This window comes from Bacillus rossius, chromosome 1, assembly GCF_032445375.1.
Source record: "Bacillus rossius redtenbacheri isolate Brsri chromosome 1, Brsri_v3, whole genome shotgun sequence".
Classification (NCBI taxonomy): Eukaryota; Metazoa; Arthropoda; class Insecta; order Phasmatodea; family Bacillidae; genus Bacillus; species Bacillus rossius.
Window position 1 is genome coordinate 372289403 of NC_086330.1, and position 24038 is coordinate 372313440.

Consider the following 24038-nt stretch of genomic DNA (forward strand, 5'->3'; position numbering starts at 1 on the left):
GTCCCGCGCTGAAGTTGTTTCCCGGCTGGATCGGGACCCTCTGGTTCGCCTCGCTGTGATCAGCACACGTCCACCATTTGCCAGAGCCCGAGTCAGTGTGTCTGCTGAAGATGTTCATTCGCTAGCTGTTGACAAGTTAAAAAACATTCATTTATTTGATTTGTGATGTTGGCAAAATCGATGCGGTCATTTTCCGGTGATAGAACTAAATGTCATTGAAGAAGGTAGGATGCAAATATTGTTACGAAGCAAAATTTAAGGGTTTGGTTTTTTTTCTTAGGTTACTTTTACTTTTGATTTGTGGTTGTTAGTTATTTTCTATTTAATCTAGCTTTGTTTTCAAATTCATCTTGATTAGAAATTAATATTTTTATTTTGCTTTAGCTTTTTCCTGAAGGTCGATGATGTAGGCTCGGGACGTACCTGCTGGGAGGATGGCAACACCTGTGGCTGGGGGGAACGGCTGCACGGGGTAGTCAGCGGCGGTGTGCTGGTGTGTGGGCGGGGGCCCCATCCACAAAAGAGCATATAAAATATCCTCGCTCTTTGCTGCGAATTTCCAAACCTTAACACCTCTTTTAAGATAAAAAAAAACCTTTTCTTTTTCAGGTCTTTATGAATGCGGCTTTATTGTCTTGCCAACATCGGTATCATTAGTTACAATGGTGGGTAGTGAAATGCTAATGGAGCCTTGATGGAATGCACAAGTGGTATGATTGTTTTTTTCTGGAAACAAATTTGCTCATAAGAACAGCACACAAATTATTGTCTTGTTTGATGACAAAACCAGACGTAGATCACAGTAATCGGCAGCGAATTAATTATTTAGATTTTCCCTTCATCACAGATCAAAAAAGTTAACACTTCAGCAAAGGAAGAGTGGACGGCAATGCCGGTGTGAACGCAGGTGGCGTGAGTGTGGGCGCAGTAGCGCCGGCGTGCGGGCGGCTAACGCGAGTGTCGGTGGTGTGCTGGGCTTGCAGCGGACTTCACTGCGGAGGAATTGTTCAACATGTTCTTCGGCGGTGGCTTCCCCAACCAGACGGTGTACACGCGCCGGAACGGACGCTGGCAGCGCAACACGGATGAGTACCAGCAGACGCGCCAGGTATGCTCACACGCACACGCACACGCACTGCTCTGCTCATTCCAGCGATTGTGTACTGTGAACCAGAACAGCAGCACCTCGTCGTAAAGGTTTGCCGAGAGAGTGATTATCAATTTTGGCTTCGTATAAAGGTTTGTTATTGTATTTAAGGCACTCAAAAGATGAGTGGTTTAGATGACTCGCCTCCCACCAGGTGAAGTGATACAATTCCAGGCGAGGTCGAAAGTGGGAAATGCGGCAAATGTTGCGCGTGGGTGGGTTTTCTCAGGATACTCTCTAATAAAACAATTTTATAATAAAAAAGCAAATTTTTTTCAAGTTGAATGCGAATAGTTTCTAAAACAAATAGTAATAGTAGGGTGTAATGTGTGGAATTACATTCCTGTAAGACTTAATTTAAAAAAAAAAGTAACAAGCCCTATTGACTAATGGCTTTCGTACCAGATTTTGCCATGTCAGAGTCAAGGGAAACTGTGCTGCTGTGGGTTTTATGATGAGTTGATACTAGGTCACAGTCGCTGCTTTGGTTTTGATCGGAGAGGATGTAAGTCATTAATAGCTAGGTCTACACTATGACAGTTGATAGTTAATTTAAACTTAAAAACAAATTGAAATCACTTTGCAGATAAATTTTTTTTTACTAACCACAAAATAAAAAATCACACAGCATTGGCAGCCAACCAACTACCATCGAAGCACGTGTTTTGAGTTTACTTCCTCAAAGCAATACTTTGGGCGGAAGTATATATATATTTTTTAGCGTCGGAAGTGAGCAGGAGCGCACGGAAGTGCGTGCAAGGTGGCTGCAGCGGGCGGTGTGCGTGTTGCAGCAGCAGCAGACCGGGGGCTACACAATCTTCCTGCAGATGATGCCCATCCTGATCCTCATAGTGCTGTCCATGATGAGCAGTCTCTTCATCTCGGACCCCATCTACAGCCTGCACGCCAGCCCGTGAGTAGCTCTTCTCGGCATCTGCAACACCGAAAATTTTCCACAAATCAAAGATGGGATCGCTACGATACGCGCACGAATTGCGGAAAATTGGTTGCAGCGTCGTGCGTGAAATGTTGCCGTTAATAGCGTGGGAATATGCATGCAAAAATAATATTCTGTTGGCCTGCTGTTCAGAGTGAGTCATGTGCGGGATATGCACATCCTGTGTCACAAAAAACAAGTCTGAGATGGATACGAAGATCGCTTGTGTTTGCCAGTTCTCGGACATTCAAATGGAGTGAGCGTAAACACTTGTTTGACGTGACCACTCACATCTTGCACACGCACACGTACAAACACTGACTGGTTTATTTTTTTTAAGATAACCCCTCCAGCGCAGCAGCTAGGTGTGGGAGAGGAAGGGAAAATAACTGCCGTCACCGTTGGTAAAGAGCGCTAACAAGAAAGAGAGAGTCCATGTTGTTTTGTCACGAGAATCCTGCCCACTTCCTTCTTCTCCTCCCCTCTCCCCGGTATCTAACTGCCGGTGACTAGCCATGCGTGCCTCTCTTTGTGGTCTGTGATTACTGCATGCCTTTTAAAGCACTCATACCTACGCAAAAGCCAATAAGGAAGTACTTGTAATCACCAGTTTAATTTAGCATGAATTACGTATTCAAATGGATGGTGCATTTAAACACTGTTGTAACTTCGAAGGTCTCGTAGTATCCCATACTCATATTTAAGAGGTACCTCTCTATGTTTGCTAATGTTACTGGACTTGCAACCAGCCAGGGGATGGGCACACGAATGTTAAGTTACTGTGGCAGGTGTAATCATGGTTCATAGAAACCTCAGCCAATAATATTCAGTCAAACCTCTATCTATCGAACTCGCATGTATCGATTGTCCGTGTTTATCGTATACTTTCTACGGTCCCGGCAAAATTGCCATACAACTAAGGTTAAAAAAAGTCCGCTTGTACCGATGTTGGAATTATCGTTTTGTCCACATTGATCGCACAAAATATGTGGTCCCATCACTATAAATTATAATAGATGATCGTTTAACCATAAAGATTTTGCAGAAATAACCATATCTTAGAAAGGAACCGTCATTAAAACAGTAACGATAGTATACTGTAGTAAAAATCACCTTAAATCTGCAGCCAAGTAATGGAGCACGTAAATATGAAGAAAAGACAAATGAACAACTTACGAAGAAATATGGATGATGTATAGGGCTGGGCGATTCCACAGATTTAATTTCGGTTCGATTCCGATTCAAATTACTGTAAAAAATTGAAATTTCGATTTCGATTCGATTCTTTAATTCTAGAGCAAATGCATAAGGTAAACAACCTTTAAATGCACCTTTCACGTTTTCACTCATTTCTACAATCAGCACAGATTGTTTTCACACGAGAAACTCAACACGGTATTGGACGTGACAAAATAAAATAAACATGATGGATCATTTCTCATTTCCACAGTACTAACGCTCTTGCATTTTCCATTAATGTCGTCGGCATCTGTGATACTGCAGTGAAGGCATATATGTTAAGACAAAGAAAAAGAACACAACTACCACATGTGTAGCTATCAAACTTCCTCACTTAAAAAAAACGTATAAAAGCGGAATCCAGAATCAAAACAAAGTGGTTATCACAGATATAGTGCAACAACTGCACAGCTTCGATGGAAGAATCAGACTTTTTTATGTCCAAGCCGTGGTACTGAAGTCTGCCACCATTAGCGCTCAAGTTGCAGACAATTCGGCAGCCATTTTGTGGAAGTGTTGCGTGCACGTCGGTATCATATCTATGAAGCTAAGGTAGTGTTTATTTACCGCTTTCGGTGATTGAGGTTATATTCACAGCCCAGAAATGAAACTTATTGGACGATTGGGTCGTGGACTTTTCAATTGCATAATTAATGTGTTTCCCGGCCGTTTGTAATAAAGATTTTTTTTCCCCCATTTTGAACAAAATGAGTGTTGTTATTTAGAGGATTGGAGGTAAATATTGCTTATGAATCATGAGTGTTTGGCAGAACCAAAGTTCGTAGATATGAAGAACGTCGCTAAATGGAATATTCGATGAGGATTTACGTACATACAAAGTTTATGTGCAATTTAACGGAATGTGTGGAAATTGTCACCATGCAAATGACCTAGACAAAGTTCGAATTTTTCGAATCTTAATTTTAAAGAAGAAACGATTTCGATTATTTACGGAATCGAATCGAAATCGTAATTTTCGATTAATCGCCCAGCCCTAATGATGTACCATAACTACAGTACAAACTCAATTGTTATCTTAAGATAATTACCATAAAAAGAACTAAAGATTCTTTGTCGATACCATAATTACTGCAGAAGCACGATAGCTGCCACATTTGCACTACAGTTACCGTAACAACTGAGATGTATATTTACCGTGACGGTAATGTATTTATTTTTGACATTAAAATTAAAGAACATTATTGAAAAAAAGGATGTTAAATTTTTATATGTACGTTTGGCACATGTTGCGAAGAAATAATGCGATCTGAAAGAATGCAGTACTACTACGAAAAGTGAAAAGGGTAATCGTGGATTTTTAGGTTATGGCAGTCTCTCGTTTTTCAGTAATATCGGCCGAAAATTAACAAGCGTATCGGAAGTCGGCAGAAATGCCGATTCAACTAAATATTGGCAAAATCGGCTTCTTCAGTACAGCTCTACATTTGATGACATGAGTAAACATATTTCAGACTTCAGGATATTGAAACAGACTTTCATTTCCATGTAGATTTATTGTGCGTAGCCTATGTTTTTTTTTTTTTTGCAAGTGTAAATTGAATTAAGTAAAATACTTCCATTTTTATTTATTTTTCAACTGATTAACTTTAATGATAAGTAACTGATATATTTCTGACACTAATTTTGAGGTCGAAATATTTTTTTAAAAATTCTTAGAGTGAAGTCCACATCTATTGAATGTCCGCATCTACTGAATTTTTTTGTTGGTCCCCTGAAAAACGATAGATAGAGGTTTGACTGTACCCCATTTTGGGATATTGAGGTGATCCTAGGAAGAAGGTGCAAAGACCGAACTTATACTCACACATGTGTGACACCCTAAGAAGATCAAGCAAGATATATATAGTGTGTCCCGAAAAATTCTATTGTCCCTCCTTTGCCTTTGCTCTGTCTAACATGCAGTATGTTGGTAATTTTGTTTTCTTGAAACTACTGTTACATGAGAACATTCCTTTCAGTCTGTCACGATAGCTCTGTTGCATTTTAGGCTTAGTCTCAAAACTTCTGATCAGGTGTTCACTAAATCTTATCTTACAGGGTTTTAGCAGTCAAATGTGATGCAAGTGTTTGTAATTGTGATATCTGCATGACATTTTACAACTCTAAAATTAAGTTTAGTAAATAAATATTTGTTGAGAAAATTTATGACAGAACATCAAAAATGCAAGAGAGCGACTTTAAAGACTTTCCAGGAAGTTCCTTCATTAAAGAAAATGACAAGATACTGAGTAACTACCGTATTTGTCCGAATATAAGGCGACCATTTTTACATAAACGAGAGATGCAAAATTTTCGCACCCAAGACGTCAGAACCGCAAACATTAGTTCCAAGCTGAAAGCTACAGTAGAAACATTGTTTAACAAAACGTTCACGATTTTTTATATTAACTAAAACTTTGTTACCTCACACGGGGAAAAACGATAAATCCACCTAATATTGCAGTAATTCACAATTGTTTGAAGTTGAAAATTAAAATATTTGTTCTTGAGTAAAAACGTGAATGTTGAAGCATCTCAAAATGGCAACCTTTTATTTCACAATTCATATTTGTACTTTGTGTACAATCGCGTGTTAACATTTACGGTAATTTATCTTCAGATTTTTAACGGAAATATTTGTACTAAAATATCACAGTTATTTTCAGAATGATTGTTTACGTTTACAAACATTTCGGATGTAATGTTTGGAAATTCACGGATGCCAACTGTCTTTCCACAATATTTCTTTGTTGTAAAACGAACATTGCCGAACACGCACGAAGACGCCATATTAACAGGAATTTAGTACGTTGCTTCAAAAGCTATTTTAATAATCCACTCTTTATTTATGTAAAAACCTTTCATAATTATAATAGATTATTCTTTCAAATTCATAGAACAGACTCTCTCTGTCAGAGAGTAATATGGACAAATATACGCGGTCACGTAACCGAAGTTATTCATGGCCGTATGCTTCATCATGTCAGCTAGCCACTTGTTTTGTTCCCGGCAAGATGTATTCTTTGTTTGCTTTTTTTACGTTAAACACACTACTAAATAGTAATACACCTTGTTCTGTGGTAATAGTAGCTTAAGTCAAACGGAAAGTTAAATGCTGTATTTTAAGAGTGATTAATAGCCATTGTAAAAATTTTAAATTCGTAGATACAGTAAACTGTGAAAAATGAACAATCACACATCGGTGGAGCGGCGGGGAACGAGCTCTAGACAAATAAACAGCTCTGAAGATGACAATTATGCAGCTTCATTAGAGTAAACATACAAAAAAATTTCTAGTGTAATATTTAAAAATGTAAATATTTTCTAATTGTTTTCTTTTGACTTTTAGGGTAGGCCATTCAAACTTATTTTAATTAAGTAATGTGATAAATATAAATTAATTGTTATACATAAATGCAAAAACTATTTATCAACACAAAATGTATGTCTAATGAATTTTCACATTAATTTCTACCAAAAATTATTTTTACATTTGTTTGGCCTCCTGAAACTGCAGGTCGCCTTATATTCGGGCCAATACGGTAACTCGACATGTGAGACAGAGACTCAAAGCGCTGCGTTTAGAAAATAGGGTTTATGCACTGGTCGTTGCATCTCGAGACTTAGCATCTCCTGCACAACTAAACTGGTTTATATTAATAGGCATTTTTGCATCCATAAAAAAAATACTAACATGCTGAGATTCTTTTACTCAAAAAGTAGTACATTGTCTAATATCACCACCTCATTTGGCACATCAACTGAAAACACATACAATTCACAGCTGACTAGTGATGGGTCAAAAAACAATTTTCTCAAATTCAAAAGATTTATTGTTATACACCCCTTGTCCAGATCTAGGTTTCAAGGATCCAAAATAAAATAATGTACAAGAAATGAAATTTTTTAATGATGGTGTTAAAAACATTTAACTCTTTAATTTTTGTTTCATGACTTAAATTCTACAATTGATACATATTGTAATTTTATTTATATAATAACATTTAAAAAGTACCCTATGGTGGGTAATGGTAACAGGATAAGTATGAAGAAAAAAATATACAGTACAACCCGGTTATAACATTCCCGTTTTTAAAATTTTCCCGCCTATAACACCACAATTTCATGGTCCCGTCATTTCTCCATTTATCACAATGCTTTAATTTCCCGCCTGTAACAATATTAAAATTTCTAAATTCCCGCCTTTAACGTTCAAATTTGCTTTGATAACTGCCACAATTTTCAGTATCCCTTCCTTCAAAGTCATAATTTAGAGCAAAACCATAGCTAGAAAATACAGCACGCATATACAAACATCAGATGTTTACATATGTGTAGTTCACCATAGACGTGGTACACACGCACTCCACAACTTGCACCGGATCAACTGTCAATATGGCGTCCTGTTCGCGCTCGTTAGCCTATGACTTGTTCCGTTATACTTATGATGCACATTTTGTGCACTAATACATGTTCGGTAACAGTGCTACTGTATTCTATGGTGCTGGTTTTTGTCTCAAAGGTTTAACACCTTGAGATGGTTAAATGTTCTATTGATATATATTCACGGCTTTTGTTTGTGGTTAACCTTTACCGTAATTATTTTTTTTTACTTACTTATTGTAGTCACTGTCGTATTTAGTTAAAATACGCAGTATTGAAATTTTATTCAGTTTATTGTACGGCTAAGATGGCCGATAAATATAAACGAAAATCATATTCTGTAGCTGAATAAATTCAGTTTATTAACTAGTGGACAGGAACCCCAACAAAACGCGTGTTGTGATTGCAAAAGAGTTGAATATTTCTGTTTCGACTCTGAACTGTATCGTACAAAACTTTTTTTTTTAGCATATTATTAGGTATTGTCTATAAATAAAATTAACCAATTTTCCACTCTATTGGTGTACTTAGTGTATTACTCCTGTATTTTGTGTTGTTTTACCTATACTCTTCAAATTAATCAATCCACACGTAATTTATACAAAGTGAAGATGTGATTTTATGATTTCCTGCTTATAACATTTTCCTGCTTATAACATTTATTAAGTTGGTCCCTTGGAGAATGATATAACAGGGTTGTACTGTACTTAGTAAACTTGAGAAGTTATCAGTGTGAAATTTTTTTATATACCGTATTTTGTCTGGTATTATTCTTAGAATCATTTTCCTCGAATATTGATTCCTTCGAATACTAAGGATTTGGTGGTATTTCAGTATTTAGGATTTGATTAGGCCATCTATACAGCATACATTAAACACTGTACGTCAAGTAAAATAATAATTTATGTAAGGTTCTCTTGGTATCTAACAAAAACCATCATTTCATTCATCTTGAAATTTTCGAAAGGCTGTTTTGGATAAAAAAAATTTGATATTGGTACATACAAACATTGTTTTGATATGATTGTGTGAAAACCTATCAAAAAAATAGATAAGACATTATTTCCTGAATTTTTCCAAGTTGGTACCACTGGCTCCTGGCCAGGTAAAGTACTACTGCGACTTCCTACATGACCATGCGCGGTGTGCGTGTTGTGTTCGTGACGGGGTCCCGGGGCTCCCGTTGTGCCTCGTCGTCATGTACTGGGAGGAGGGAGGGAGCGAGCCGCGGGCAGTGTGGGTGGCCAGCAGCAGGGCTGTGCAGAGAGAGCGGCTGGTGTTGCAGCAAGTTCCCGGTGCAGAGGAAGACCCTGAACCTGAAGGTGCCGTACTACGTGAAGGAGAACTTCCACACGGAGTACCAGGGCAGCCTGCGTCGCCTGGAGATCACCGTGGAGGAGGAGTACGTCAACAACCTGCGGCACGCCTGCTACCGCGAGAAGAACTACAGTGAGTACAGCCGTAGGCTCTTTGCCAGGGACGATCACCAGGGCTCCTAGGGGCAAAAGTGGTGATAATATTTGGTGTAAAAATATAAACGTTGTGTGAAAGTTAAGTGCAGAAATGTTAATGTAATTTGGTAGCATATGTAAGTTAGTGTTTCTTTTCTTAAAATTTGTTTTGTATAGCCTGTGCATTAAAACTTCAAAAAAAAATTTTATTTTGTAATAACAGTTTCAAGTAACAGAAACTTATTTGCGAAAAATCTCTTTGAATAACACTCACAAAATCGAACCAAAAAAAACTGAGATGACTTACTGTTGAATCAAGCGCACACATGTAAGTATTAAAGAAAGCAGCCGGCTCACGGGCCCGTCGAGAGAAATCAAGGGCCCAGGTGCAAATTAGTTTGATGGATCTCATCCACATTACTTAGTGCAAAATTTTTCAAACCCCTCCTGAGTTTAAAAAAAAGGGTTTGAGACTGAAAACATTACAGTGGCCATAACCGTAAATATGACCAGGGCATATTGCATACTGACTTCCTCGGCGGGTGGGCGGCTGTGGTGTCGGGGGTAGGCGGCCCTTCTCCTGTGCTGCTCCGCCACAGGACAGCTGGGTGGCGGGTGGCGGTTTTAAATAAACATACTTTCCATGAACGGGTTTTGTTTTTATGAATAACTTAACCTAACAAAAAAATTTTTTTTACGCATAATCGTCGCACCCCTACTTTTCAAACTTGATTTTAGAATAAAATGTGCGACGATTATACGAGAAAACACGGTATTATGTAAAATTTTCCTGATAACTGGAAAAGAATGGTCGTTGTATTGAAAGGTAGGATACGTTTTTAATGTTAATGTGAAATATTTTTACATTGTTTACATTGGTGTTTTGAGCGGGAATTTAAAATCATACGTTGAACTGAAAGATACAATGGGTAGAGCCAAGATTTTATGGTGTTATGAAAAAGGACTTTTCGTCATTAAGAATTGTGGATTTCGTCTTTATCGTCATAAAAAATTAAAACACATGTAATAACATGTACACACCTAGCAGAGCTGCCTTGATCAAATGCTTCAATAATTCGTGGTTAGAGACTTAAAATATGCACATTAAACAATACTATGTTCAGAGTACATAAAAAATTAACAACTAAAATATTTAGTATTCTTATGCAGGTAAGTACTGTTCCTGAGTTCAGGAGAGAGTCTAAATTAATTAAAATAGAAACTACAGTTAAACTTTTGTTCTATAAATGCAATATAATTAAGCTCAGGAAAAAGCCACCATTGTCAGCAGTTCAGCATTCTCTGGTTTTAGAGATCTTCTTCTGTCACTTACAACTACAGAATACTTAGAAAAAGATCTTTCTGAGTCCACATTCGTTGCAGGTATCCATATTAACTTTAAAGCAGCAGCTGCAAATTCAGGATAATCCACTTTCATTTTGTTTACTTTATGGGCCCAACATTGTATGTGGTACATGTGGTCACCAAATACACCTTCAAGGGTACCAGCAGATTTTGTCATGTACCTGGCACTATCTGTAACATACGCAATTATGTTTTCTTCCTTGACTTCATATTTGTAGCATACATCAATCACTGCCCGAGAACAACAAACAGCATTTGCTGCATCAAGGACACAAGAAGCCCCTAATATAACATCTTGTTCAGCACATGGTTTCAGAATTTTAAACAAGATGTTGAAAACACAATTATTACTCTTGTCAGTGGTTTCATCTGCGAGTATGACCACATCTTGCCCCAAGAGCTACTGCTTGATTTCCACTTCTTTTTTCTCTCTAAGTAGGGGAATGTACTTTTTCCTCATCCAATCCGCTGTTGGAAGATCACCAGCATCACTTACATGCTTCTGCATCCATGCAGTCAGCTTGCTGTTGTCAAGTTTCTCAAGAGGAATATCTGCAGCTACAAAGGCTTCAACAGTTTCGAGAACAAAATCTTCCTTTTGTTTTTTTGCGCATATTTGCGCCACTCCTGCTTCTGGGATAGAAAGCTGTCGTTTCAAAGTGCATGGGGATCGTTTAGCTTTTACATGTTTGTCGCTAATTATGTGTTTGTTTACCGTGTCCTTACGTTCATGCTCCAAACGGCAATTACAATATTTACAGAAAAGTATTTTTCCGTCACTGACATATAATCCCTCATTCTTAAACTCGTCAGCACGTGATGCCGCAGTAGCTTTATTTTTCGGCATGATTAAGAAATTTAGCTTTCATTTATGCACGTCATTTGTAAACAAAGCCCGGAGGTACAAAAAACTAGTATTTACTGAAGTTTTAGCGAAAAAATAAACCGCGGGAAGCCTACTTTTTACAGGCGAGAGAGCCATATACTCAACCCGAAGTAAAAGGTTAGGTTATGTCAGGTCAGTGAAATAAATGTTTTTATTTATTTTCCGGGAGGGTTGGGTAGGTAAGCGTTATTTAAAATATTTAATGACCGTAAAATAAATAAATCCTTGCAATAAGGTGCTTTTTCATTAGCGATCGGAAAACTTCGATTATGTTACGATTTTGGCACTCTCGCCTGTGAAGTGTGAAATGAAATGAAGGCTTCACGGTAAACTGCTTATTCAACAAGCACACAAAATTGCGTTACAGTGAAATTTCATTAAATATTAAGTGATCATTACATATCAATGTTCGCTTTTATTTTACAGCGAAACCCCTTATTTACGTTACCGTTATTTACGTTTTCCCGTTATTTGCACTATATTCTTCAGGTCCCGTTTGGTTCCCATATAGTCCAATACAATACTTTCCCGCGAATTACGTCTCAAAAATCGAATCAATCCCGCTATTTACGTCACGTAACAACCATAAACAACCAGAAAATACCGTGGAGCTAGTAGGCAATGAACATTTTAAATAGCAAAATATACATATTTTATAACATGAAAAGTTGCTTTTATTTCTAAACATGTAATAATTTAAGCCTAGGCGTGTAAAAGTACGAGTAATTATAGCAGGAGACAATCTAAAATGCACGAGGGAAAAACGTAAACTCATGAATGTACAAACATGGCTGCTTGTAAGTTCTGATACTGTATTTATGTCACAACTTAGCCGAAATACTGGTACGAGACATAAACTTCACAAGATAAAATGAGCGGTGTCTTGGTAACTGTTTTATACGTCTTTTATAATTTGGGAAGTATTGTACAGTTGACGCCATATTTTTTAAACTAACCATTTATTTCTGGGGATCGTAAATAATTAATTATTGGTATCAAGACATCATGATAAACGTAAACTTGAACATGTCACGGCAGCGAGAAAACTGGTGCGTATACCAATAAATTGGTATTAGAACTGGATAAAATTGGTACACGGGAGGTGGAGCTTATATTTTTTTCCGCTAAGCTCGCATCTATTGGTTGGCGGCTGATGGCGTCATGAGTCTGGGCGGAGCATAGAGTGCGCATGCGCCGCCGCGTCGTTACAGCAGCTGACCAAGTACAATGACCTTTCTCCGCGTTTGGCGCGCTATTGACGGTAAATATTCATCCATTTGCGGCCTTTTCTTAAAAATTTTTTTACTGTGAGCAATGTGTATGTAGCCCGTATTTGTTATAAACCCTGCCGGTTGCAACTGTATTTATAATTTGGAGAGGCAAATAATCTCCTTGAACAGCTAAAAAAGCAAGCAGAAGAAAATTTCAAATTTATTTTTTAGGAAGTAATCAGAAAAACATTTTGGCTTTCATTCTTTTTTTATTTTTGTCAAATGTGGTAAATTAATAATTGATTAAATACTAAAGTAAAATTTGCTGTTAGTGTGTTTGTACCTGCATTGTAGTATGTGCTATTAAACAAAAGGAAAAAAATTCTAAATAAGGTAAACTGTACTCCTTTTTATACTTTTCCCTTTATTTACACTTTCCCGCTTTTTACACTTTTTTACTTTGTCCCCATGAAAAGTGCAAATAAGGGGTTTTGCTGTATTTTCATACGTATTTATTTAATGAATGCAGTTTTTTTTCACGTGTATTTTTCAAAGGATACAGCAAACAAGGCGCTGAGACTTTTCACGTTGTTGTGTTTGTTAACTTGATAATTTTAAGTTTACGATCGTCAGTTGGTAATATTGCGTGATCTCTAGTGGCTAGATGCGTTTAAAAACTCTAACCTAACTCCGATAACGATCTTTTTTTGTTCGTGAAATCGTCAATTTTTGTGATATCTTGTAATTTTTTAAGATGAATAATTAACGCATTAAATAACCACCACACTGCAGTTGAATGACGACCATTTCTTCTACAAACAGATACGGAATTTTTGTCAATCAACCAATAGTCGGTAGTTAACGATTTAAATCAATATTGAGGTTGTAGAGGTACATAGTGAAGCACTCATAGAAGTAAAACATTTGTTTTTAAATGTTTTTATTTTAGTCTCTGTGTAATTTTATCTTTGCCTTATATTGAAAATTATTTCCAAATTTTGTTCTCTATGAATATTTCACTCTAGCTTAGACGTTAATTTTATTACTTTCTATAAATATGTTTCTTGATTAAAATAATTATTAATGCTTTGTTTGATATTGTCCCATTAAATTCGGTGTTACTATATTTATGTATTGTTCCTGAGAGATAACACTTAAGAGATTATTATTCTTGGGGGCTAGGGCACAATTAATATTCCGCTTAAACTATATTTGCGATTTCAAGCGATATATCGATGAGCTCGGAACAAGGAAAATTAAAATGTTTATTTTTTAAAAAAAATTTGGAAGCTTAGTTTTGGATTGTTCTTTCGACGGCCAAGGGATTAAGATACATCGTTAATAAGTTCCATGTAATTTGAGATTATAGAATCAAAGAATCAACGTGTAAAGTTTTAGTAGCAATTAATGAACTACTAAAACCAGGAATAATATTGATACATTTCAAGAAACCCGGTACTACTAAGTATTAGAAGAGGTAGTGACCAATTATGGAGCATGACATCAAGACCGTCGATTGGTACAGGCAACGTTAATTAGCTTGATACCAGAGAATCAAATATGTCCGTGAAGCAAGAAAGAAGAGATGCCGACCCACGCCGCGAAGGAAGGATGTCGATCTACTAGAGGAGACATCGCGGACGACGGGATCCGAGGCAGCATCCACTACGACGACTCCAATTTTACCGACGTCAAGTTCAGAGGGAGAGGACCGGAGGAGTAACCTAACATTCGACTTCGGCAGTTGCAGAGCCAGCAGCACAGGAAGGAAGCCACGGAGTTTGAAAGGTTTTCCAGAGCATTCCAAATCGTGTAGCAGTTCGACGAGGTTTGTTTCCCCAACCAAAGGTATCCCAAACTGCATAAAGTTCGTGTTAACCTTTGATACTGAACAGTCACAAGATTTATAATTGTTTTATTATTTGACCCACAAATAATTAGTCAAATTTGTTCAAAAGAAACTATGGTGAATTAAGTGTTATCTCACAGATTTGAAATGTCATAAGTTAAATCCAATAATGCTATTCATAAAAGTAATTACAGCAAAACCCCTTATTTGCACTTTTCATGGGGACAAAGTAAAAAAGTGTAAAAAGCGGGAAAGTGTAAATAAAGGGAAAAGTATAAAAAGGAGTACAGTTTACCTTATTTAGAATTTTTTTCCTTTTGTTTAATAGCACATACTACAATGCAGGTACAAACACACTAACAACAAATTTTACTTTAGTATTTAATCAATTATTAATTTACCACATTTGACAAAAATAAAAAAAGAATGAAAGCCAAAATGTTTTTCTGATTACTTCCTAAAAAATAAATTTGAAATTTTCTTCTGCTTGCTTTTTAGGCTGTTCAAGGAGATTATTTGCCTCTCCAAATTATAAATACAGTTGCAACCGGCAGGGTTTATAACAAATACGGGCTACATACACATTGCTCACAGTAAAAAAATTTTTAAGAAAAGGCCGCAAATTGATGAATATTTACCGTCAATAGCGCGCCAAACGCGGAGAAAGGTCATTGTACTCAGTCAGCTGCTGTAACGACGCGGCGGCGCATGCGCACTCTATGCTCCGCCCAGACTCATGACGCCATCAGCCGCCAACCAATAAATGCATGCTTAGCGGAAAAAAATATAAGCTCCACCTCCCGTGTACCAATTTTATCCAGTTCTAATACCAGTTTATTGGTATACGCACCAGTTTTCTCGCTGCCGTGACATGTTCAAGTTTACGTTTATCATGATGTCTTGATACCAATAATTAATTATTTACGATCCCCAGAAATGATTGGTTAGTTTAAAAAATATGGCGTCAACTGTACAATACTTCCCAAATTATAAAAGACGTATAAAACAGTTACCAAGACACCGCTCATTTTATCTTGTGAAGTTTATGTCTCGTACCAGTATTTCGGCTAAGTTGTGACATAAATACAGTATCAGAACTTACAAGCAGCCATGTTTGTACATTCATGAGTTTACGTTTTTCCCTCGTGCATTTTAGATTGTCTCCTGCTATAATTACTCGTACTTTTACACGCCTAGGCTTAAATTATTACATGTTTAGAAATAAAAGCAACTTTTCATGTTATAAAATATGTATATTTTGCTATTTAAAATGTTCATTGCCTACTAGCTCCACGGTATTTTCTGGTTGTTTATGGTTGTTACGTGACGTAAATAGCGGGATTGATTCGATTTTTGAGACGTAATTCGCGGGAAAGTATTGTATTGGACTATATGGGAACCAAACGGGACCTGAAGAATATAGTGCAAATAACGGGAAAACGTAAATAACGGTAACGTAAATAAGGGGTTTCGCTGTATATAAATGTCCACTCTCCAATTGTAAACTGAGTTTGTATGCTACTATTAGTTCTAAGTCCAAAGGTTCCTATAACTCTTGCTCTTCGACTGAGTATTATAAACATCTTTGGTTTGAAATCTAACATAAACAAACTACCAAACTTAAATACTACGAATATCATCAATAAAAAGATGATGAGCTATATTGATCTGGAATATTTGTAAATGATAATCACTTGTCACGTTTTCATTATTTTAGTACGCAGTGTAAATGGGTATGTCTGTGTAAATGTGTATTGTCACCAGCGTCACAATTAATTACGTTGGTAGTAAAAATTCAAATTTCAATACACCTTTCATTTTCAGCATCTCTGTTACACTGATGTTCATGACCACTTCACAGCTTACAGATGTTTTGAACTACTATACTGGACTAATTAATGAATAACGTTAAAGATAAGATATTGTTTTTGCAAAAAGATCTTATTCGTGGATTCAGCCCTTAGAAGAGTGAAATTAATTAAAGTACATGTATACTTGGATATCTTCATCTCTATATATTAGTTTCCATAGATTCGGTGTATCAACTGCAGGTAATAATTGTAGTTACTTTGTAGGTCTGCGCCTATTGAACTGGTGACTAACAAAGGGGCTAGATCCATAAATCTGTCTGTTTTTAATTACGGTGACTGTCAGATTTTTGGCGCCCAAAACGTGTAGGCCAGATAGGAACAATAGTAGCCAAATTCGTTGCCACTCAGACATCGTAGACAAAAAAATACATTTTGCATAGAGGATTGTTGTTAATATTCAACCAAGTCACAGAACAGAAATTAATATTTATTTAGCATGTCAGACACAGGTCGAGAACCCTACTTTCTGAGAGGAGAAAAGGATAGCTCAGATTCAAGTCCTGAAAGAGAACATAGGGAAATAGTAGAATTACATAACGCTGAAGTCATTAACATGGCGTCACCACAGGAAGCCGAAATGAGGGATCTGCCCCAAACACAAACAGCTACTCTAGAGAAACTTTTCCGGTTTATACAAGAGGAAAAACTAGAACGGGAACAGAAAGAACTAGAACGGGAACAGAAGGAACGAGAGGAAAAACTGGAACGGGAACGGATAGAACGGGAAAATGCTAATAGATTAGATGGCCTAGTTCAATTCCTTCACACCACATTAGGCAAGATATCTGAAGAAACGACAGAAATTAGAAACGATCTAACGGAAACTCAACAGGAAATGGAACGGAAATTTTCCAGTATGCGAACACGTATCGAAACATTAGAATTATTCGGTAAAACAACTAATGATAAGGTTTGCAGAGTGCATGAAAATTTAGCAGGAAGGTTGGATATAGTAGAATCTAGGGTAGGAGAAATGGAAAAAGAAACCAGACCAAATACAAATTTACCTCCTACCATAACCACCAACTCAACTAGTGTGTGTCATCCAGATAGGGAAAATGCCCATATAAACAATTCATTAATGAACGATAGAGAACAAAACCACACAAGTAATAATGCGATACCTATGTCTACTGATCCGGTACTCACATTACACCACCCGGCTAGGAAATGGCTAGATGATGTGCCGACTTACGCAGGAAAAAGTACAGAAAATCCAAAACGTTTTCTTAAACAATTCGAAGAATATTGCAAAACATTCAATCTTTCGGATGCGGAGAAACTGAAATGCGTTAGCCACTGTTTGAAGAACACTGCCTATTTTTGGTGGGAATTATTGCAAGACTCCGTACACGAGTATGATTCGTTTCAAAAATCGTTTTTACAACAATTTTGGAGTACCCGAATCCAGAGTAATTTAAGAATACAATTACATTCCGAAAAATTTGAAAATCGCAAATTCCAGAACCTAGAATCACATATCAGTGAGATGTATGAGCGAACTCGCTATTTAGACTGCAGAATGGAGGACGAGGAGTTCATTGCGATGATTATAGCACAACTGCCTATTAATTATCAACTTCAACTCACAGGTCGACACTATAATAACATAGTGGATTTTAAGGAACAACTCTTGACCTACGACCGACTAGTGAAACTCGATAGAACGGCCACACACAAAGAAAGTCAAGAACGTAAGAACACGAACCCGTCCGCGCCACTGTACAACAACTGGTGTAGCCGAAACGACGAACATGGTAACGTACGAAAATCAACACAAGTTCATACGTTAAATGTAGACAGTCGTGAACAAAACTGGTATCACCACGGCTACAGAGGTCGCTGATATAATAGTAATTACACAAACTACCAGAATTACCGGCGTAAAAATGAAAAACGACAGGACCGCCGAGAAGACGAACCGCGATTTGGGGATAAACGTCAGGAAGGGGCAGCTGTAGCTCGAGAGAATACGCGCGAGAATCAAATCACGAAAGAACAGCCGACAGCCAACACCAACAGTTCCGAAAGTCAGTATCGTGTCGACGCACGAACTTTCATACCATCAGGAAAAGGCAACAGTTTCACTATTGCAAGTCACGAGGCACGACAAGGAGTAAACAATGCATATTTTATCGCACCCAGCCATGAAAACGGCAACACAAAATGGTCGCTCGTGCAGGCAAACGGAGTAACAGAGGAAAGCCAAGGAGGAAATAATACTTTCGTGATTCCGCAAAATACAGGTAATGGAGTTGCAAATTGGGTTCCTGAACAAATTAAAGGATTTAGAAATAGTACGGTAAACTAATCGGGGATGGCGGAACACAGCTCCGCACGTCACTCCCTAACGATAATGTTGCCGGGGCTAAAATTAAACACACTTATGCACACAATTACAGCCAAGACGCATTAATACCCAAACATGTAAACACGATAATGTTAGGGGAGAATGAGCGCGAGTTTTTACTAAACGAGCCAGAGGAAAATGAAATACAGTCTAAACAAGCTCTATGTCCGGAAATTCTATTAACATTAAACGGAGTAAAAGTTCCAGTTTTGTTGGATAGCGGAGCAGAAGTATCCTGCATAAGTGAAGATTGCATAGAAATGATAGAGAGCACAGGTGTGACATTACCGCGAATGCCAGTACCAAGCTTGAAGATTCTGGGAGTCACGTCAAGGCCTAGCCCCATTATTAACCGACAGACCTTGTTAGAAGTAGAAGGATTAGGTAAAAACAAGTACGCAAATGTTTTGATTGTAAAGGGATTAGCAAAACCAGTTATTTTAGGTGTTGATTTCCTAAGCAGCAATAAAGTAGTTTTAGACTTCGCTGGATGGATGGTAACCGCCATGGATGATGCGGAAAATCCTAAGACTGCGGAACATTGGGAAGTTTCCGAAAAAAGTGTTTCTTTAATTCACAAGGAGAAAACCTACTTAAAAATATGTACGAATAATGTAATAGATTTGGTGGCGACAGAATCGGATTTAATTAATGCTGTGAATGGTGTTACGATGGTTGATGATTCAGGGAGGAAGAAGCTTCTTCAGGTGTTAAAAAACTATCAGAATGTGTTCTCAGAAAAACCTGGTTTAAACAAACTATATCAGGCTAGCATTGAAGTTAAACCCGGTGAACCTTTCCATAAGAAGTCTTATCCGATTCCGGCAAAATTTTTGAACGAGGCAGAGGAATATTTGCAGTTAATGTTGGACTGGAATGTAGTAAAACGAGCACCTAGTCCTTTCACTAACGCCATTCTTTGTGTGAGGAAGAAGGACGGAACCGTGCGTTTATGTCTGGATGCTAGAGAGATAAATAAAATCACCGTTCGAGACAGGGAAAGTCCTAGATCCACGAATGACATTCTACGCTTGTACCATGGTGTTAAATTTTTAACCACCCTGGATTTGTCAGCAGGTTACTGGCAAATACCGTTAGAAGAAAGCTCCAGGAAATACACTTCGTTTCTATTTAAGAACTACCAATATGTATTCCAGGTCATGCCTTTCGGCTTGTGTAATGCCGTGGCAGAATTTACTCGTTGTCTAGATGAAACACTAGGACCAGAGTGCAAGGGATTCGCACGTGCATATGTAGACGACATCTTAATTACATCATCCACTTACAAAGAACATCTCGAACACATCAGTATTGTGCTGACTAAATTACGTGACGCAGGCATGACAGTGAAGCTAAAAAAATCTGTGTTTTGCCGACAAGAACTTCCATTTCTAGGTCATATTTTGACTCCAACAGGGATTCACACCGCACCTGAAAAACTACATAGTATCACCAACTTTCCTACACCGAAGAACGTAAAACAATTGCGAACATTTCTGGGGGTCATAGGCTTCTATCGCAATTATAGCGACCAGGTAGCCAAAATTGCTGTGCCATTGTTCAACTTGCTAAAAAAGGACAAGATGTGGAAATGGGACGAAGAGGAGAAAGCAGCGTTTGAAGGCCTCAAGAGGATATTTTTAGAAGAACGAGTTTTGTATCACCCCATCTTAGGTAAAGGATTTTTATTGTATACAGATGCCTCCGAGTATGTGTTAGGCACAAAACTGGCTCAAACAGACGATGACGGAGTAGAGCGTACAGTTGCGATGGCGAGCAGGACGTTAAACACAGCAGAGAGAAATTATACAGTCACCGAGAAAGAGACACTAGCTATAATATGGGCATTACAGAAGTTTAGAGACCTTCTTCTGGGAGAACACATCAGACTACTAACCGACCATCAAGCTCTGATGTGTTTGAAAACAGGTAAAATTTTTGGGAGTAGACTAACTCGATGGTGCTTGCTTATGCAAGAATTTGATCTTGAAATATGCCATATTAAAGGCAAAGAAAATATAGTCGCTGATTTCCTTAGCCGAGTACCCGATGTTTTATCCGATGAGGTTTCGCCGAAGAAGAATTCCAAAGAGTTTTTGGTAGCAAATTTAGTAACCCAACAGATTAAAAGAAATGTAACTATCAGAAATGTTTTTGAAAATTTAGCTCAGTTGCAAAACGAAGATGAATTTTGTAAAACTGTAATAGCTAAATTAGAGAACTCAGAAATCACACACAAACTCCATGATAAATACTGTGTTTCCAAAGAGGGAGTATTATTCTGTCAAACTAAATTAAAATCCAGGTTTGAAGAACAGTGGAAACCCGTGATTCCGAAAGGAAACATTAATACTGTTATATGGGAGACTCATTTGAACTGTGGTCATATTGGTTCAAAGAAATTGACTCAGTCTTTAAGTAGACAGTTGTATTATCCGAACCTGCACAAGGCAGTAGCAGTAATCACAAAATCGTGCGACTTATGTCAAAAGGCGAAACATGCACAACAGAACCTTGAGGGAGAATTACAGCCTATCGTTCCTGAGAGACCTCTGAAATTGGTATCCGTGGATGTATTGGGACCCTTGCCTAGATCGACGGCAGGTGTAAAGTATGTTTTTGTAATGGTAGATCTGTTTACCAAATACACCAAGTTGTACCCAATCGTCTGTGCCACTAGCAAAATAGTGTTCCAAAAGGTCAAGCAATTTGTAGCAGAAGTAGGTCACCCGGATGTGATTATTTCTGATCATGCCACACAATTTATAAGTCAAGTTTGGCAAGAAGGGTTAAAGAAATTGCGGATCATACCCACCATGTCCTCAGTGAGACACCCTCAAAGTAACCCGGTTGAAAGGCAAATGCGTACGTTGGGAAACATGCTACGAACATTTTGCCACGACGCACAACAGAGTTGGATGTGTAAGTTACCTTTTATAGAGTGTGTTCTGAATAACACGGTACACAGTTCCACCAGTGTCACTCCGTATGAAGCTCTCACGGGAAAACAGTCTTTGCTCATTCCACCAGCTATGATACCTAAACCTCAAGACGAAGCTCCTGAACAGGAGAAAAATGAACTGGAAGAAATCAGGAAGGAAACCGAAGAGTTAGTCGCAGCTAAATTGAGGTCCACTGCAGAACTTCGCAAGAGATATCAGAAGGATGCATATAAAATGAATTTCGTTTGCGGAGAATTGGTACTCAAGAGGACCAACCCTGTGAGCCAATTTTGGAAATACGTCACAAGAAAATTGTTCCTACTGTTCGACGGACCATATATGATTACTGATATAATACGTAATAATTGCTATGAACTGACAGATATAGAAACTAAACAAATAGTGGGAAATTATAACATCACACAGCTCAGGAAGTATTACACTCCTGTGGACACCTAAATGACAGGTATAGCTACATATGTTTCGCTTGAAAACATATATCTGGTGACAATGCACTTGCACATGTAGATAAATATTTATTGAATTAGCGTAATGTTTGTTATATGTTTGTTTGTAATAATATTCATTTGAATTTAGTGTCATGTTGATGTCAATGTTCGGTAAGCTAAGAGACTATTGTCGACATAAGATATGTATAAAAACATTTAAATTGACTAAGCTTGTAATTAGTATATAGTTTGAGAAATAACCTTAAAGTCCTATAGCAATGTATAGTCCATTATGAACATTTCTGGAAGGGGCAATTCTGTAGAGGTACATAGTGAAGCACTCATAGAAGTAAAACATTTGTTTTTAAATGTTTTTATTTTAGTCTCTGTGTAATTTTATCTTTGCCTTATATTGAAAATTATTTCCAAATTTTGTTCTCTATGAATATTTCACTCTAGCTTAGACGTTAATTTTATTACTTTCTATAAATATGTTTCTTGATTAAAATAATTATTAATGCTTTGTTTGATATTGTCCCATTAAATTCGGTGTTACTATATTTATGTATTGTTCCTGAGAGATAACACTTAAGAGATTATTATTCTTGGGGGCTAGGGCACAATTAATATTCCGCTTAAACTATATTTGCGATTTCAAGCGATATATCGATGAGCTCGGAACAAGGAAAATTAAAATGTTTATTTTTTAAAAAAAATTTGGAAGCTTAGTTTTGGATTGTTCTTTCGACGGCCAAGGGATTAAGATACATCGTTAATAAGTTCCATGTAATTTGAGATTATAGAATCAAAGAATCAACGTGTAAAGTTTCAGTAGCAATTAATGAACTACTAAAACCAGGAATAATATTGATACATTTCAAGAAACCCGGTACTACTAAGTATTAGAAGAGGTAGTGACCAATTATGGAGCATGACATCAAGACCGTCGATTGGTACAGGCAACGTTAATTAGCTTGATACCAGAGAATCAAATATGTCCGTGAAGCAAGAAAGAAGAGATGCCGACCCACGCCGCGAAGGAAGGATGTCGATCTACTAGAGGAGACATCGCGGACGACGGGATCCGAGGCAGCATCCACTACGACGACTCCAATTTTACCGACGTCAAGTTCAGAGGGAGAGGACCGGAGGAGTAACCTAACATTCGACTTCGGCAGTTGCAGAGCCAGCAGCACAGGAAGGAAGCCACGGAGTTTGAAAGGTTTTCCAGAGCATTCCAAATCGTGTAGCAGTTCGACGAGGTTTGTTTCCCCAACCAAAGGTATCCCAAACTGCATAAAGTTCGTGTTAACCTTTGATACTGAACAGTCACAAGATTTATAATTGTTTTATTATTTGACCCACAAATAATTAGTCAAATTTGTTCAAAAGAAACTATGGTGAATTAAGTGTTATCTCACAGATTTGAAATGTCATAAGTTAAATCCAATAATGCTATTCATAAAAGTAATTATATAAATGTCCACTCTCCAATTGTAAACTGAGTTTGTATGCTACTATTAGTTCTAAGTCCAAAGGTTCCTATAACTCTTGCTCTTTGACTGAGTATTATAAACATCTTTGGTTTGAAATCTAACATAAACAAACTACCAAACTTAAATACTACGAATATCATCAATAAAAAGATGATGAGCTATATTGATCTGGAATATTTGTAAATGATAATCACTTGTCACGTTTTCATTATTTTAGTACGCAGTGTAAATGGGTATGTCTGTGTAAATGTGTATTGTCACCAGCGTCACAATTAATTACGTTGGTAGTAAAAATTCAAATTTCAATACACCTTTCATTTTCAGCATCTCTGTTACACTGATGTTCATGACCACTTCACAGCTTACAGATGTTTTGAACTACTATACTGGACTAATTAATGAATAACGTTAAAGATAAGATATTGTTTTTGCAAAAAGATCTTATTCGTGGATTCAGCCCTT

General features: G+C 37.4%; 1 protein-coding gene across 1 annotated transcript in view; it reads left to right on the top strand.

Annotated features, from left to right (window-relative positions):
• Positions 1-24038, top strand: part of LOC134528478 (dnaJ homolog subfamily B member 12) — a 35095-nt gene that overhangs the window by 9366 nt on the left and 1691 nt on the right. Inside the window, exons 6-8 of the mRNA XM_063362126.1 lie at positions 984-1108; positions 1939-2060; positions 8992-9155. Of these exons, the coding sequence (XP_063218196.1) occupies positions 984-1108; positions 1939-2060; positions 8992-9155 (411 nt within the window). The remainder of the gene's footprint in view (positions 1-983; positions 1109-1938; positions 2061-8991; positions 9156-24038) is intronic.